The sequence below is a fragment of the Ctenopharyngodon idella genome, chromosome 13 (assembly GCF_019924925.1).
Source record: "Ctenopharyngodon idella isolate HZGC_01 chromosome 13, HZGC01, whole genome shotgun sequence".
Taxonomy (NCBI): domain Eukaryota; kingdom Metazoa; phylum Chordata; class Actinopteri; order Cypriniformes; family Xenocyprididae; genus Ctenopharyngodon; species Ctenopharyngodon idella.
The window spans coordinates 13,986,685-14,002,897 of NC_067232.1; the positions used below are offsets into that span (position 1 = coordinate 13,986,685).

Consider the following 16,213-nt stretch of genomic DNA (forward strand, 5'->3'; position numbering starts at 1 on the left):
TGCCTCAGTAGTCTGTCCGAAATCAGTTTCGTGAGGTGCCTTCGCTGGCTGCAAAGTCATTGCCTAAGTTGTTGGATGCTGCCATAATCTATAGTCTTTGGTCATATGGACAACTCATCGTACTTTTTATGTTTTTTTTTGGCTGGGGGTCTGAAGCTCATTCATTTTAAGAATAACCAGGATATTTTTCAAAAATTCACTTCTTATGTTCCACGGAAGAACAAAGTCATTTGGAGTAAATAATGACATTTTTGTTGGGTGAACTTTCTCTTTAAATTTGTGCATTTGTGGGTTTCACTAACACTCACCTCACCCTTTTTTAAACACACACACACACACACACACACACACAATGGGTCAACCCTGAGTCTTACAAGTCTCAGGACAACTACATCACCATCTTGTTTCCATGACACCCACCTCCCAGCTGTGGAACTATGAGGTCACTTCCTGTTTGGAAGAAAACATGGGGTTGTAGAACCAAGAGAACCAGGGCGCAAAAAATATAGGAGTGTAGCGATTAGTGCCGGTCCCTCCTCTCACTTGCTTTGACACTCTCTTTCCCCACTCGGTGAGAGAGAAAGAGTTCATTCAGACAGCTTACACACACATACACACACACACATGCTGCCAAGTACAACAGCCGTTTCTGGTAACTCCCTGGCACTGCAGCCAAAGGACTCGCACACACACACCAGCCTGTTTAGAGCAAGCGTCCTTCAGAGGCGCAGCGGTGGAAGTAGTTGCATGAGTGTGTGTGCTGCATGTGTGTCAATTTCGTGTCCTTAACTGGACATAATTTACCCCGCACACTTTCATATCCTGTTTCCGATGATCTGTCTATTACACACACACACACGCATGCAACAACGGTTACCATAGACCTTGTTTTCCATTAAACCTTGTTCTCTCCAAATTCAATGCTATGTTTTTAAAACAAATGTCATCTTTTTTCATTTTCACTTCTGGAAAGAAAAAACGGCTACATTTCTAATTGGCCTCAGGTGAAATGTGAACCTCATCGTCTCAGAAATCAAATCTTCAGGAGTCTGCAGCTTTCAAGGTGTCTAAATGAAAAACTTCTCTAAACCTGATGCCCAGATACCAGTCAAGATTATTTTTAAAAATTATTATTAATTTCTCTCCACCTTTCACACCAATGAACACATACAGTAAGTGGTCGCTTGTGTACGCTGACATGAAATACTTTTAGGAAGTTGACATGCTATACTTCTAAAACTGACATGCTTTAGTATATCTAAAACTACAGTAGACAGCGGTCTGTAAAACAAAATAATTGGGGTATGATATTAAAACGTCTACATTAAAATAGAGCTACAACATTAAAAGCCACAACCAGTGCATTGCGGCTTGAAGATCCTTCATCAGGGTGTGGATTTCAGCAGGCAAACTTTATTTAAAGAGTTGAAGACAACTTGAACAAACAGTGTCTGCTGTAATATAATACCCACGAGTGTGTTAGAGTTGTTCCAGAGACTGCAAAGGCTTCTCCACCAAACAGCAGAGGAGGTAACTACATATATTTGAGACATTGGGCTTTTATGGCTCATATAGTATGATATAGTGAGAATATGGAGCTTACACTCAAGGAGTAAAAAATACATCAAGTTTATTCAGAGGCCCAAACTAAACAAAAATATGCAATTTGGTGCAGATGTTGTTATTTACGGGGCCAAAAAGAAAGATGAAATTCTAACAGCTTGTAATGTAAATCAATGAGACGTTTGTAACAGTAGAGCAGACTACTTACATTAAATGCATATAAATATCAGTCGTCCCTCTATCTCACCCAAAAATATGTCTTTGTAAGATGATATTTACATTTTTTTTGTAATTTATGATTAAAGCTCTGTAGTTTTAATTGTGTGTGTGTGGGGGGGGGGGGCAGGCAAAGCATGCAATGCAATGCAATACAATACAATGATGAAAGAGAACTTAAACGTTCCCTTAAAAGCCCGTTGTATAATATTTAATACATACATTTTAACATGTTTTTTTAATGATGTTTGGATAATCAAGTTACCCAAGTTGCTTTAGTCCAGTAAATGTCCATCTTAAAATATTACTAACAATATAAAAGTTATTATTACATTTACTTTATAAAAAAACTCACAGGAAAAAGACACCACAATCTGAAGGTGAGCATTTTTAGAAATATACTTCAATTTTTCAGCATAGTTTGATCATGTTTATGTAGAGGACTTAAAAATTAATGTATCAAATATTATACAGTAGGCTTATTAGGGATAAAAATGATGAACTAGAAATGTCCACACATAACAAACAATTCTTTTCCCTCTCCATATTCTTTTTCTTTTGTCTTTCACACATCTTTCTGTCTGGTCCCCTTCCCTCTCTCACTTTCTTTGTGTGTGGTAGCAATCATTTCTCATTAATGGCCAAAGCTAGAAGCAGTTAGGATCCCCACAGCCCTGAGAGAGAAAGGTATCTCTTTACCTGGGGTAGATGCCGCTGACCATACTGTCATGAATAAGGTCGCTGGTACTGGGACTTGGACCGGCTGCTTTGGACATTAGCAGCACCACAAGACCTCGCATCTGTAGATTATTCCGGCTGTCGAACACAAATCCTCTATGTAAAAAAAACAACAACAAAAAAAAAAACAAGATTACATAACATATAATAATATATTTCATATTTTTATGATAAATCCCATGCAGAAACCCAATGAAACTGTCACAGAGTGAATGAAACAGACTCATCCTCAACAGAGGTCTGGTAGCCAACCCAAGTCTATAAAATAAAATCTCAATTAAAAAGCCACGAAATTATTTAATATTTATGCAATTGATAATAACAATTTAATAAATACAAAAAAGAAGTCTCTTATGCTCACCAAGTCTGCGTTTATTTGATCAAAATCAATGAAAAACAGTAATATTGTGAAATATTACAATTTGAAATAACTGTTTTCTATTTCAGTACATTTTAAAATGTAATTTATTCCTGTGATGTCAAAGCTGAATTTTCAGCATCATTACTCCAGTCTTCAGTGTCACATGATCCTTCAGAAATCATTCTAATATGATGATTTGACACTAAATAAACATTTTATATTAATATCAAATAGTTGAAAACAATTTTGATGCTTTTTTTTTGGAGGGGAACCATGATACTTTTTTTTTTTTTTTTTTCCCTCAGGATGGTTTGACGAGTAGAAAATTTAGACACTTTTAGACAATAATGTGTATTCTAAAAATATAAATGTATTTCTATGATTATTATTATAATAATTTTAAATACAGAAAAATATCATGGAATGTTGCTACCATGTTCCATGTCCAAAAATTATGGTGTTACCATCATGGTACTTTTTGCAAAGAGCAAAGGCAATATTTAAAAAAAAAATGAACAAAACAATAACTGCTTCCTGTAGTTTTTTTCCCCCCCAAAGTAAGTGTTCAATACCATCAACTGCACATCATATGAGAGATCCATTAATAAGTCAGGCAAACTCTGACTCTGTGCTGAATGCCGTGGCTCCCTTCAGAATGAGAATAGTGCAATGAAGAGCAGAAATGTGATTCATCAACTAATTAAAGTAATAATGATCAAAAGCAGCCAGACTGCTGATTCCTCCAGGATCTGCTCTAAAGAAGTGTTCTGCTCACTCCTGATGGGACACACTGAATCACTGAAATGATACTTGCACTCAAAGCATATAGGAACATCCACAATAAAGAAAAAAGTAACTATTTTTTATTTATATGTTGTTATATCAAACTGTCTAAACATTCTAGAAAAACCCACTGAACTTAAAATTCAGGTCAACATGGGTCTGGATCTGTCTAAACCTGTTGAAAGATTAAAAAAATATATATATAGAGAGAGATTTAAAAATAGATTTAATATATCTTGGGACCACAGTATATTCACACAGTGTTTGGAATTGACAACCGTATTTACTAGCAGGTGAGACTCTCAAAAAAAGAGTTGCTGTTGTAGGAACAGGATATTTTGAGAGTCTCACCTGCTAGTAAGACTCTCAAAATATCCTGTTCCTACAACCGCAGCCAGGAGCAGCTTGAATACTGTCCGTGTAAATAAGTCAATAAAGTGAATCCCCATTTCTATTCTCATCATAGCCATGAATACCACCTGTAACCATAGAGACAGTGACTAAAGTAAAGTAAAAATAAAACATAAAAGGGTATACCAAATTCCTTAAAAAATCAATTAGCATATAAAATGTCATTCATAACTATACTGTGTGTGAACAGAACCATAAATCACCTAAAACTGGATTGACACTTGGACCAATTAAGGTTATAAATACCAACACACTAAAAAAAAAAAAAAAAAAAAAAAACTCAGCTTACACCTTAGTAACCACATGGCAACGCCCTAGCAAACACAACATGGTGACTTATGATACTGACATTTTCACAGAATTATAAACCACTTACAATTTCTTCATGAAATTTAAAAAAAATCTAGTTTGATATGGGGCCATTCACACAGAATGCATTTTTATGTTAAAAAAAAGCGAGGTGAAGGGCAGTGGAAAGAAAGTTGAAAAAAAAAAAACGCAAGGTCTACAGACGTTTTTTTAAAAGTTTAACTTAAACGTTTTTAGAACGCTGTAGCACACATGAGACACAAGTGCAACAATCAAACATATACATTTGGATCATGTTTACAACAACAGAATAATAATACTAAACTAATACTGTCATCTGGCAGCATTCTGAAAATATAAGTTTGCAGTATGCGAGTGTGTGATCGTGAAGTCGGGCCTCACCATATCCTAATTGTGTTAAAATGAAATGCATGGTGTCAAACTAACGAGCCAGCATGTCGTTCCAATACAGTCTCGCCCTCTTTTCACCTCCCATCTCTCCATCTTTCACTGTCTCTCTCTCTCTACGGAGGAGGAAACAGACACACAAAGACTCTCAGGCTTGTTAATCACAGTTCCACGAGGGGGTCTTGAAGGCAGAGGTCATCACTGTTATGAGCTGGTCTGCCTTTCAACATCATGATTAATTTGCATCTCTATGACGGCTGGTGGCTGGCTCTGTGTAAAGGCGTCCAAACCCCACCGACCCTTTACTCGGCTCCATTATCTGTTTAAAATATACATAATACAAATAACTTTCTTATAATTGCCTTCTAAGGACACAGTAGCGCAAATGGCCAAAGGCCTCAGAGACAAAGATTCTGTATTTTGATCATTTTAGAGACGCTTATTAATAAATCTTTCAATTTCAAACGACACTCACCTTATATAAACAACCACTTTTTTAAAGGAAACTTGTCAGAAAACACGTAATGTATCCATAATATAAAACAATCTTTGTATATTGTACAAAATAAATTTTCTCTTAAATGAGCACCCTGCAATACGATCATATTACAAATCCACCAATTGTTGAAATAATAAAAAACAATAACTCTGCTGAAACTCTGTTGTAGATACACATTTTAACCCATCCCTGCTAATCAGCCAATCACATGGCAGCTACTCAACGCATTTATGCATGTAGACATGGCCACAAAGTTCAAACTGAGCATCAGAATTGGGAAGAAAGGTGAATTTAAGTGACTGAACGTTGCAGGGTTGTTGCTGCCAGACAAAAAAATGCGTTCTGTGTGAACGGCCCCTAATAGTTCTATGATAACTTCCCGTTCGGTGAGTGAACGAGGCATCTGAGCCGGATCAGTGAGGAAGTGAATTCAATGTGAGTGATTCACCAGATGAGTGTTTCATTGGCAAATTGGGCTGAATCTTGTGCTGTAGGTTTGTTTTTGTGTGCAGTGGACAACTCAATAGAAAGTTTAAATCCAGACTGTTTTTAATCTGATGTAGTGTGCATGGTCATGTGGATGTACATATCACAAGCGTTCCAGGGCTACAGTCGTCTCTGGTTGCCGGGCAATGAGGCATAATGCAGTTCCTGTGACGACAAGGGCTGTAATCCCGTCTCCAGGCAGAGAGTCACTTGTCATGAATCACAACTGTGGTAATCGAGATGAGATGACACCTAGACACGCCTACTACCAAAAAGCCCAGAGAGAGAGAGAGGGAGAGAGAGAGAGGTGGGCAGGATATATCATGACAGAATGAATGAATAAAGGAGAGACTGGAGACATTTAAGGTACAAACGAGGAATAGAAATACAGAAAAGTAGCTTGTAGCAGGAGAATCAATGAGTGCGGTTACATATATCATCTTACATAGATTATGCTTAATAATAACCCAATACTGTGTAGGTCATGTAATCGTCTTAAACTGTATTCTTTTATCAGGTAAAGGTCATAAATGGTTTAAGTGAAACCCGATCAGCACACACCCATTACTCGGTTTTCAGCGTTCTGAGTGGCCAGTGTTATTTTAGTATTATTTATGTACTATTGTAGTATTTATTAATATTTTGAATTAGCTTTTAATTGTATATTTTCATTTTATTTTTATGAGTTTAATTTTTGTTTAATGTGTATGCTATCCACACACATTATATATTTACAAACTTTTATGTTAGTCGCGATTAATCGATTTGAAAGCACTTGAGCCTCGTGAATCTTCGTGAAATATATATATATATATATATATATATATATATATATATATAATAAGGTTTTTAAAAGTGTAAAAAAACATAACGGAGATGTAATTAATTTTGAAGTTTTATTAAGTGTTAATGAGATTATGTGGTTTTTATAATCAATTAACAATGCTTTTGTCATTTTTTTACAAGATGGACAAAATTTGTCACCAAAAAATTCATTCGGTTTAACCAAAATTTCGGTTTTACCGAATAATACTTTTGGTTATAACGAATGACGATATTTTCAAACAATGCTAACAGACTGATATCTGATATCTTTAAAATACCTTTATATGTAGGAAAATATAATTAAAATCTTTTGGATTCAATAAAAGAGATCTAGTTGTACTACCTTACATATTTTGGATGTCATATCTTTGTTTTTTATTATTATTAAAGGGATAGTTCACCCAAAAATGAAAATTTGATGTTTATCTGCTTACCCCCAGGGCATCCAAGATGTAGGTGACTTTGTTTCTTCAGTAGAACACAAATTATGATTTTTAACTCCAACCGTTGCGGTCTGTCAGTCATTTAATGCTTGTCAATGGTAACTCCATCTATAAGAGTCTAAAAAACATGCACAGACAAATCCAAATTAAACCCTGTGGCTCGTGACGACACATTGGTTTGTGCAAGTATTTATATCATTTTTCACCTCTAAAACACCACTATGTCCAACTGCCTTGAGCATCCGGTTGGTGACGTCTGAAAACGTGTTCTGTTGACGGAAGTGATGTCTCGCGCGTATACATCAAAGAGTGCGAGACATCACTTTCATTGTCAGAGCGCGTTCAGACCTCACTAACCGAATGCGCAAGGCAGTTGGACATAGTGGTGTTTTAGAGGTAAAAAATGATATAAATACTGTTCGGTTTCTCACACAAACCAATCGTTTCGTGTCTTAGGACATCAATGTGTCGTCAAGACAAATTTGGATCTGTCTGTGCATGTTTTTTTTTACTCTTATAGATGGAGTTACCATTGACAAGCATTATACGACTGACAGACTGCAACGGTTGGAGTTAAAAATCATCATTTGTGTTCTACTGAAGAAACAAAGTCACCTGCATCTTGGATGCCATGGGGGTAAGCAGATAAACATCAAATTTTCATTTTTGGGTGAACTATCCCTTTAAGGCCTTTGGACAAAAAAATGACCCGTCACGTCATTGACCCATATATGTATGTATGTACAATTTTTCCCTGTGTTGTTTGGTTTTAATAATGAGTTGATTTTTGATAGCTCGCTGTCTTCTGTTGCTCATGTAAACACACTCAATCAAGCAGCACTCACAAACACCAGGCCTCATCCTAAGATGTGAAAGACCTTCCCATTGAACAATCACCATCCTCCTGTCCACCAGGCGCGTTGCCTTTAGCTAACATTTTAAAGACATACTGACACAAAGGTCAGAGTCTAGAGCAGTCTGAAATAATCTGGTCACATCCACCACCCAGAAACACACACAATCACTCAATCAGACAGAAACTGCATCTCAAAACATGCACAAAAACACACGTCATTAAATCACCTCTACTGCAAAGCGAGGAGCAGCGAGTCATTAAAACAAGACGAGTGGTGATAAGAAATGATTGGAAAGAGGGAATGAAAGAGTGATGGAACGTTACAGAGCAGCTGGAAAGTGTTTATGACCCTCACAAACAAGGAGTGTTGCGCAGTGAAGTAAATTTAATATGTGTGAAACATTTTAAGGGGCTGTTCACACAGGACTCTATTTTTTGGTTAGCCAATGAAAACATGAGCTGGATGGATGTCTTTGGCCCCTATAGTGAATCTTTCTGTTTTTTCCACATCTTGCACCATGAGCAATTCATTGTTAAGATGCTATGTCAAGATAAATCTCATTTTTTACATGTGTCACAGAGGATAAATGTCAGTCATACAACAATGGATGAGCATATGCACATATTTATAAGTATATTTATAGACCAGTGGTTCTCAATCAGAGTTCGGGGCTCTTAACAAACTTACAAACTTAACAAAAGAGGGCCTCAAGATGACTTAAATTGATTTAAAATAAGAGAAAACACGCAAGTTAAAACAACTAAAAAAAATAAATAAAAATCAAGGTATTTCTTAGTATTACATTATTTTTATAAGGAATATGTGTCATTCTAGTTATGCCAAGCTCTAAAATATTTTATTGGCTAGAAATTGAGAGTGGGGGGCCTTTATTTATTGTTGTGAACAATAGGCGGGCCTTGAAGTCAAAAGATTGTGATGCACTGTTATAGACAATACTGTGTGGAAGATAATACTTCTAAGATAAATAAGTCTTTTTTTTTTTTTTTATGCTTTCATCTAGCTGCTATTACCACATTAGTGTGTGTGAACGATACCTAACAGCTAAAAAAGAAAACTGCTGTAAATATCAATCAAAACGCCACAGCGAATGATGTCATTGGGAAAATGTGACATTACATCACTGCACTCCATTCGTCTGGAATATTATGTGTGTATGCAACAGGGCTGTTGCTTTAATACATGGAGACTGGGACAGTTTTTTTTGGGTGGGCCCAATAAGTACCATAGAGCAGGGGTTTTCGAACTGGGATCCATAGAAAAAGTGTAAAAATAAATCAATAACAGTACAGTACTATAATGAGTAGGAAAAAAATGTAATAATGTGACTTAAAAGAAACTAATTTTTTTTCCATATAATAATATATACATATTTAGAATATTAATTTTTCATAGTATATATTTTGGGGGTCCATAAAAGATTGAAAACCCCTGCCATTGAGGACCTCAGTGAGACCCCCCCCCCGTCACAGGGCCTGTGTATGTGTGTGGAGAAAAACACATCTGTGTGTGCAACTGTGAAGGTCTTCCCCTGACGTGTCACGGACATCTCCGCAAGCTCTTGCCGCAACCGCAAACTGCTCTGAACTTCGCTGAGGTCTGTGTTTTTTTAAGAATGAACCGAAAGGCGAAGCGGAACGTGAGCTGGCATTGCCCGACTCGCCAGCCTGCAATTGTGCATATAAATATCTTTGGCGCGTCTTAGGAGACGGCTGAATCTGCACTGATGCTGAGGAGAGAAGACAGGGTCCCCTCCCAAATGGATTGTCATATCAGATTTAGGTGTATAGGTTATTACACCCTTGGGCTACTGTTTCCAGCACTGTCGTCTGGATGGGCCGGATTGAGTTCCCCAACTCTCTCTCCCTCTAAAACCAAGCGCGCACACACAAACACTCAGTCTTTATTTCCTCTTAAAACTTTCTGTATGTCATTCAGTTGGACAGCAGTCAGGTGAAAAAGGTTCAAGAGATAGTTCACCCAAAAAAATTAAAATTCTGTCATCATTTACTCACTCTCATGTAGTTCCAAACCTGTATGACTTACTTTCTTCTGTGGGACATAAAAGAAGTTGTCTATGTGCTTTTTGTCCACACAATCGGAAGTCAATGGTAACCAAAACCAGCATTCTTCAAAATATCTTCTTTTGTGTTCCACAGAAGAACTAAAGGTTCACACAGTGACACCAGGTTGAGCAAATTTGGACAAAATTTTCATTTTTTGGTGAATTATCCCTTTCAGGATTTTCTTGTTTCTTTTTTTAAAAATAATTTGTATTTGGAGGTAAATCATGGTTCAGATTCAAAGTCCAGTTATGCCCCTTGACTTCAGAATGTTACAACTGTTATCTCTCTAAAAACTGACCAGAATATGAACTTATTACACACAAAAACTAAACTTAATATTCACACACCTCACAGACTAAATTAATGAATATAGTGACAAAATGAAGCTCACAGCAGTGAAAAAAAAGCAGACAGAGTGCTATACTAAAGAAAATTCTCGAAACAAACCTGATCTATGGTATCACAGAGTGGGTCGTCTGTCTCAAAGTTGCACAAAATCACTGGAACTGCAAATGGCAGCCACTGGGGGGAGCCAGCTTTAATTTGGCCATGACTACTCGATAGTGACTTTTAAGTACTCTACTCCCAGGGTCTATCTCCTTGGAGTAACCTAGAGGTTAAGTGCCTTGCTCAAGTGGATTCAATAACTCTCCCATTTCTAATTCGCCCCTAACCGGAACTGAACCGGTGACTTCTGTAGTCAAGAAGCAAAACCATTAGGCAACGTTCACCTGTAGACCGAAGAGAGGACAAAAGTCTCATTTATTAAGCCTTCCTCATTCAATGAACGTGCTTTAACTGGACTAGCCTGAAAAATACAATTATTTGACATATGATTTGTAGTTTCAGTTTCATTCTTTCACCAACAAAACAGCTTCATGTGTACTAAATGATTCAATAGCACAGGACTTTAGTGAGGAATTACAAGAAATCATCAACCAGCCTATTAATTTATAGAATAGATGACTAGTAGACCTGCATTGCTTCTCAATGAACAAACTGAACAGGTCAGTACCAAGAAGGTCAGCAGGGCGTAAATCTCTTATGAAGCCTTTTAATTTGTCCTCTGAGATCCAAGAGCCACTTCTGCTAATGACCTGCATCTTTAACCACTATATTCAGGTAATACTCCAGTCTGTAAATCAGTTTGTCACTTGAATGCACATCAGGGGCTTCTTTACACATTATGGCCTTTCATGAGTGCCGGTTCATTGTGCCAAACAGAAAGAAATTACGAATCCTGCTAAACTGGAGGCTTGGCTCATGTACATTAACCCTGTTACGTTATACTCACAACTGATTGGCTGAAGTGCATACAATAGCAAATTGGCACAGGTTGGGAATTAAGTTGAGCAATGCTACTATTGGTTCATTAACATTAATTGTGTCACATGGCAGACCATTCCAATAAGGTAACCAAGCAACGTCAGGGTGACTTAATCAATATTCATGAACTAACTCTTATCCATATAAAGTGTTGATAAATTGGCCCCATGACGGCTAGAAGACATAAATGCATGTTGATAGGGGAAGTCTGATTTATAATGAACTGGTTCATTTGATCATTCGAACAAAACAATTCAGTGATTTGTTTTTTTGTTTTATGTTGGGTGCAATTACGTCATTATGCAGTCCTGACACTAGTGTGGCATATTTATGTGCTCTAAAACTTTGCAAAAAAAGTTAATCGTAATTTTTGTGTTCCATTTCAGTTTCTTGTTTTGTGCATTTACAGTAAACCACTCTAACAAATATCTTAGCTGGAAAGGTTTTACACATTGTAATAAAATGCTATTACAACCAACTCTATTTCATATGCATGTTGATAAAACTGTCAAAGACCCTATCCCGACTATTTCAAAAATTTGTTTTTGAAAGTTTTTAATAGGGACAGTACAAAAAACATGACTACAGTCAAAAGCTGAAAAATACGCATTGCACATAAAAAGTATAGCTTATGCTAATTTGCATCTCAGGTCTCTAGAGAGGCTTTTCTAAGAAGAGAAAAAGAAAAAAAAGAAAAAAAAAACACCTACCAATACCAACTCTGCTTACCTTGAGTTTAATATATTAGCTAATGTAGTATATCATACATAAGTGTATACATATACACACCTAAACAAAAAAAACACTAGATAGCTATTTTAAGGATACTTCCAACCCTGGCAACATATAGATAAATGAATAAAAGAAAATGATTAAATTTAAATATGCGTTCGGCTCTGGTTTGTTGTAAACCAGCGCTTAACCATAATTGTGAAAGGTTTTATATCATGTACTACCTTAATTTTAATTGTCAACGAGCCCTTTACAGAAAAAGCTCTTTGTCCTTGTGTGGTTCTGCGGTAGTCAAAATCCTACAATTTCCACCTGCTGTACTCCTGGTGGTTCTACTATTATCATCCTGTCTCTTTATCAGTTTACATAGAACCAGTGGTGCCTTATTGTGCAAACATTTAAAAATCAACTTTATGACAAATTTATGAAATTTGTAAAAATAAGGATATTCCGTTGTTTTCTAAATATGGCAATGACTCATCGATTTGTTTTTTTATCCATTATTTTAGAGCCACCTAATATAATCTAATTATTACAATCCATCTAATTATACAATATCCTATTACAGAGTCATGTTTTTGAGTCCAAACTGTAATACAGTAAGAAATATGGGACAAGATCATTGCATGCATAAAAAGATGAGCTGCCTGATTTGAGATACACTGTCTAGTTTAAAACTATTTAGGTTAATCCTTCCCATTTTCTGAAAGTTTTTTTATATGTTTTTATATGTTTATAAGTTGTGGATCTAAAACAGTACCTAAAACCACTCCTCCATTTCTTCCTTTTTTTTACCATAATTTTAATTTTGTCTTTTTTTATTAGAAAAATGCATAAAACTAATATAAATGTACCTAAAAAAAATGTATCCTTAACATATAAAGTTTGGTGATTTTCCTGGAGCCACATGGAAATGGATATGACGTATTATCAGCATAAAGTTAACATTCAACATTTAGGCAGGTCATTTATAAATGAACTAAAAAGCAACGGGCCTAATATTGAATCTTGAGGTATGCCCATTTTGCTGTTCATGAAAGATGACTTTATCTCCTCAATTTCCACTCTCTTAGATTTAGATTTGAGGCAAACCATTCAATTGTACATTTACTAAAATTGAATGCACCTAATTTAGATACAAGAACAGTATGTTAACTGTATCAAATGCCTTTTTCAGGTCAATGAACACTGCTCCCAACACATATCCCTGATCCAAAGATTGCTTCATCTTTTCCCAAAAATAAAAATAAGCTGTTTCTGTGGAATGTTGTAGTCTAAAACCAAACTGATGTTGGTGGAAGAGGTTATTATTCTCTAAAAAGTTTATTAATTGTCCTGCTACAACATTCTCTAGGACCTTTGACATAACCTGTAAGATTTATATTAAACGATAATTGGAAATCTGGCTGGAATCCCCCGATTTAAAACAGGTGTAATTACAGCCTTTTCCCAGAATTGTTTTTTTTATCAAGAGAGTTAATGGAGCTATCATCAAGGAACTGTATTTCTGAATAAAATTAATGTCCAAATTGTAGATATTCTTTGCTGCTGAATTTGGTGATATCTTTTTAGTTTAAATTATATTTAATAAATATATTTAAAAAATAATTATATTTTAAATTATATTTTAAAAATAAATACATCAATATATTTTAAAGTGTAATTTATTCTTGTGATGGCGAAGCTGAATTTTCAGCAGCCATTACTCCAGTTTTCAGTTTGCTGTAACAGTCTTCACACATGATCCTTCAGGAATCATTCTGATATGCTGATTTAGTGCTCAGGAAACATTTCTTATTGCACGTTGTAATAAATGCTATTCATTACAACAAACTCTGTTTCATATGAATGTTGAAAAAGCTGTCGTAAGCATATGTCCATCATCATACCTATACCTAGACAGTCATAAATAAAACACAGTACCTGGCGGTGTTTAGTAGGGGATGTTTCGTTCCCACCAACTTCCTTGCATGCATGGCCACGTTGCTGAGCTCGTCACTAAGCAAACAGCGTAAACTCATGAATGAAGTTGGATATCCTACGATCTTTTCCGCATCAGACACCACTTTAGTCCAGTTAGAGGGAGACGGGTTGGAGAAAATACTGAGATGCCTCCGTCCAATGTAAGACAGCCGTGACCTCCAAGCCATTTTAAAAACAAATAAAACTAATAGACCAGATATTATTTAAATGCATGAATGTTCATTGGTATTTCAGAAAAGTTCACATCAGAAATCTGACACTGTCTTTCACTTTTTGAGTGTCAAATCCAGCAGCCTCTGTCCTTCCAATGTCACCTCCTTATGGAAGAAAACATCATCTTCTTCAACACAGAAGTCGCCTCCGCTGCTCGAGCGAAGGTCTCTGGTTAAGACAAGTACATTTGTCCAAACCGATAGTCTGTACTGGTCATCGAGTGTCCGGTTCTACAAATTTAAACTCTCACGTTTTGACAGCTGAACCGGGTCGCCATCTTCTACGAATCAGTTTACGGCCTGTCGTAAAGACTGCGCGATTAACCCCTTCGTCACCAAAACCCAGTTTAACACTATCTGATTAAAAAAAAAAAGAAAGAAATAATAATAAATAAATATAATAAATAATAATGAAATAATTTTATTTTTCTCAGTCGATTGGAACAGCAATCTTTTCAATGTTTTAATATAAGTGTTTCTGATTTTACAATGGACATTAAGGGACAACCCACCAGAGTACCAAAACAGTTTGGATTATATCTTTTATTATCTTTAGCTTAGTTTTGTTTAACCTGTCTATGGTGGTATCTGCCTACTTTGTCTTGTGTGACCGCTCCAAAATACTTCACTTGTTGATTACCCGCACAGCCTTTGATAAAAACAATAAAAATGATGGATTTTTTCCCCTTCCTTTTAAAGGTTTATAAGCCATACTAACCATGTGTTATTATATGGTTAGTTGCATTTTATTATTAGCATTTCCTAGTGTTTCTAGCCTGCATGACCCTATTAGAATACTTGCGTCCCATTTTTGAGTTGTGACCCACCCAATTGAGAAACACTGCTCTGTATTGCATGTCGTAGAGTGATTATTCTGGATTTGTGATAATCCCCATATTGAGATCATGCCAGTCAAATGAATCCCATGGGATAACAACTTCGGCTGTATCATCTGTTAAAAGCCAGGAAATTTCACTTAAGCGCAAGAACATTAATGATGTCAAAAGTTACTTTTTACACAACCTGAATTGTGTAATTGAAGGACAATGTATTTATTTGGACACTGCAACCTTTGTTGGGAAATTCACATTTTTGCTCAACCTATCACAGATGGTGACACTTTTGAATGGCTACAATGTTACCACTCAGACAAAAGTTAGTTTTCAGGGTTACTGTGTTTGAAGCAGAAAGGAGTTGACAATGAATGTTACTCTATTATGCATTTTATTATGAAGATGTTTTTAAGATTATCTAGCTTACTTCAATTAAACTAAACTATGGCCTTTCATACTATATTTCATGCTATAAGATAGACAGTGACGTTAAAAGATTAAGATCACTAGCCCAGTTCAGTCTGGTAAACTGATGCCTTAGGTCAAATGAATATGTGATCTGGTAAATTTTTAGCATCCTATTTGACTCTATTGCAGGGCATCTTTCATTTAGACTTTTCGAAGCTGATCAAGAATCTGTATATAAAAACCTCTAATAATATAGTGTACCAAATGAGAGGGTTCCCTCTATAGTTTGCAGCATTATTTGGGAGAGATTTTTTTTCCTTAAGAAAAATCTAACTATCGGTATCGGCATCGGCTAATATAGGTAAATGTGACAATAAGTCTATGTGACTTATTGTTCACAAGCTGTTTTATTGACGTCTTTCCCCAGTTCAAACACAGATTAAGTGATTACATGAGACATGAGACATGATACATTCCGGTAAGTTGTACTGTATCTTTCAACATACCTTTTGATGTTCATGCATGTTTTTTGAGATATAACTTGTATTAATGTGGAAGAAAAGACTCGAGCTCCGTGCCGCCACTTGAACTGAGGGGCTACAGCGAGTTGTCATGTCACATTTAAGAGCATCAAAACCTATGGCCAAAACGTAATTTATTGTTTGAATTTCATGTTAAAATGGACAGAATTTGAAAACTGAAACTTTGTTTCTTATCAGAAGTAACAAAGCAAAAA

At 35.9% G+C, this 16,213-nt stretch overlaps 1 protein-coding gene across 1 annotated transcript in view; it reads right to left on the bottom strand.

Annotated features, from left to right (window-relative positions):
• pdss2 (prenyl (decaprenyl) diphosphate synthase, subunit 2) overlaps positions 1 to 14,557 on the bottom strand; it is a 34,410-nt gene extending 19,853 nt beyond the window's left edge. The window contains exons 1-2 of the mRNA XM_051917834.1: positions 13,965 to 14,557; positions 2,479 to 2,613 (exon numbers count right to left, since the gene is read on the bottom strand). Coding sequence (XP_051773794.1) covers positions 2,479 to 2,613; positions 13,965 to 14,191 — 362 coding nt within the window. The 5' untranslated portion in view covers positions 14,192 to 14,557. The remainder of the gene's footprint in view (positions 1 to 2,478; positions 2,614 to 13,964) is intronic.
• Between the last annotated feature and the right edge of the window lie 1,656 nt (positions 14,558 to 16,213).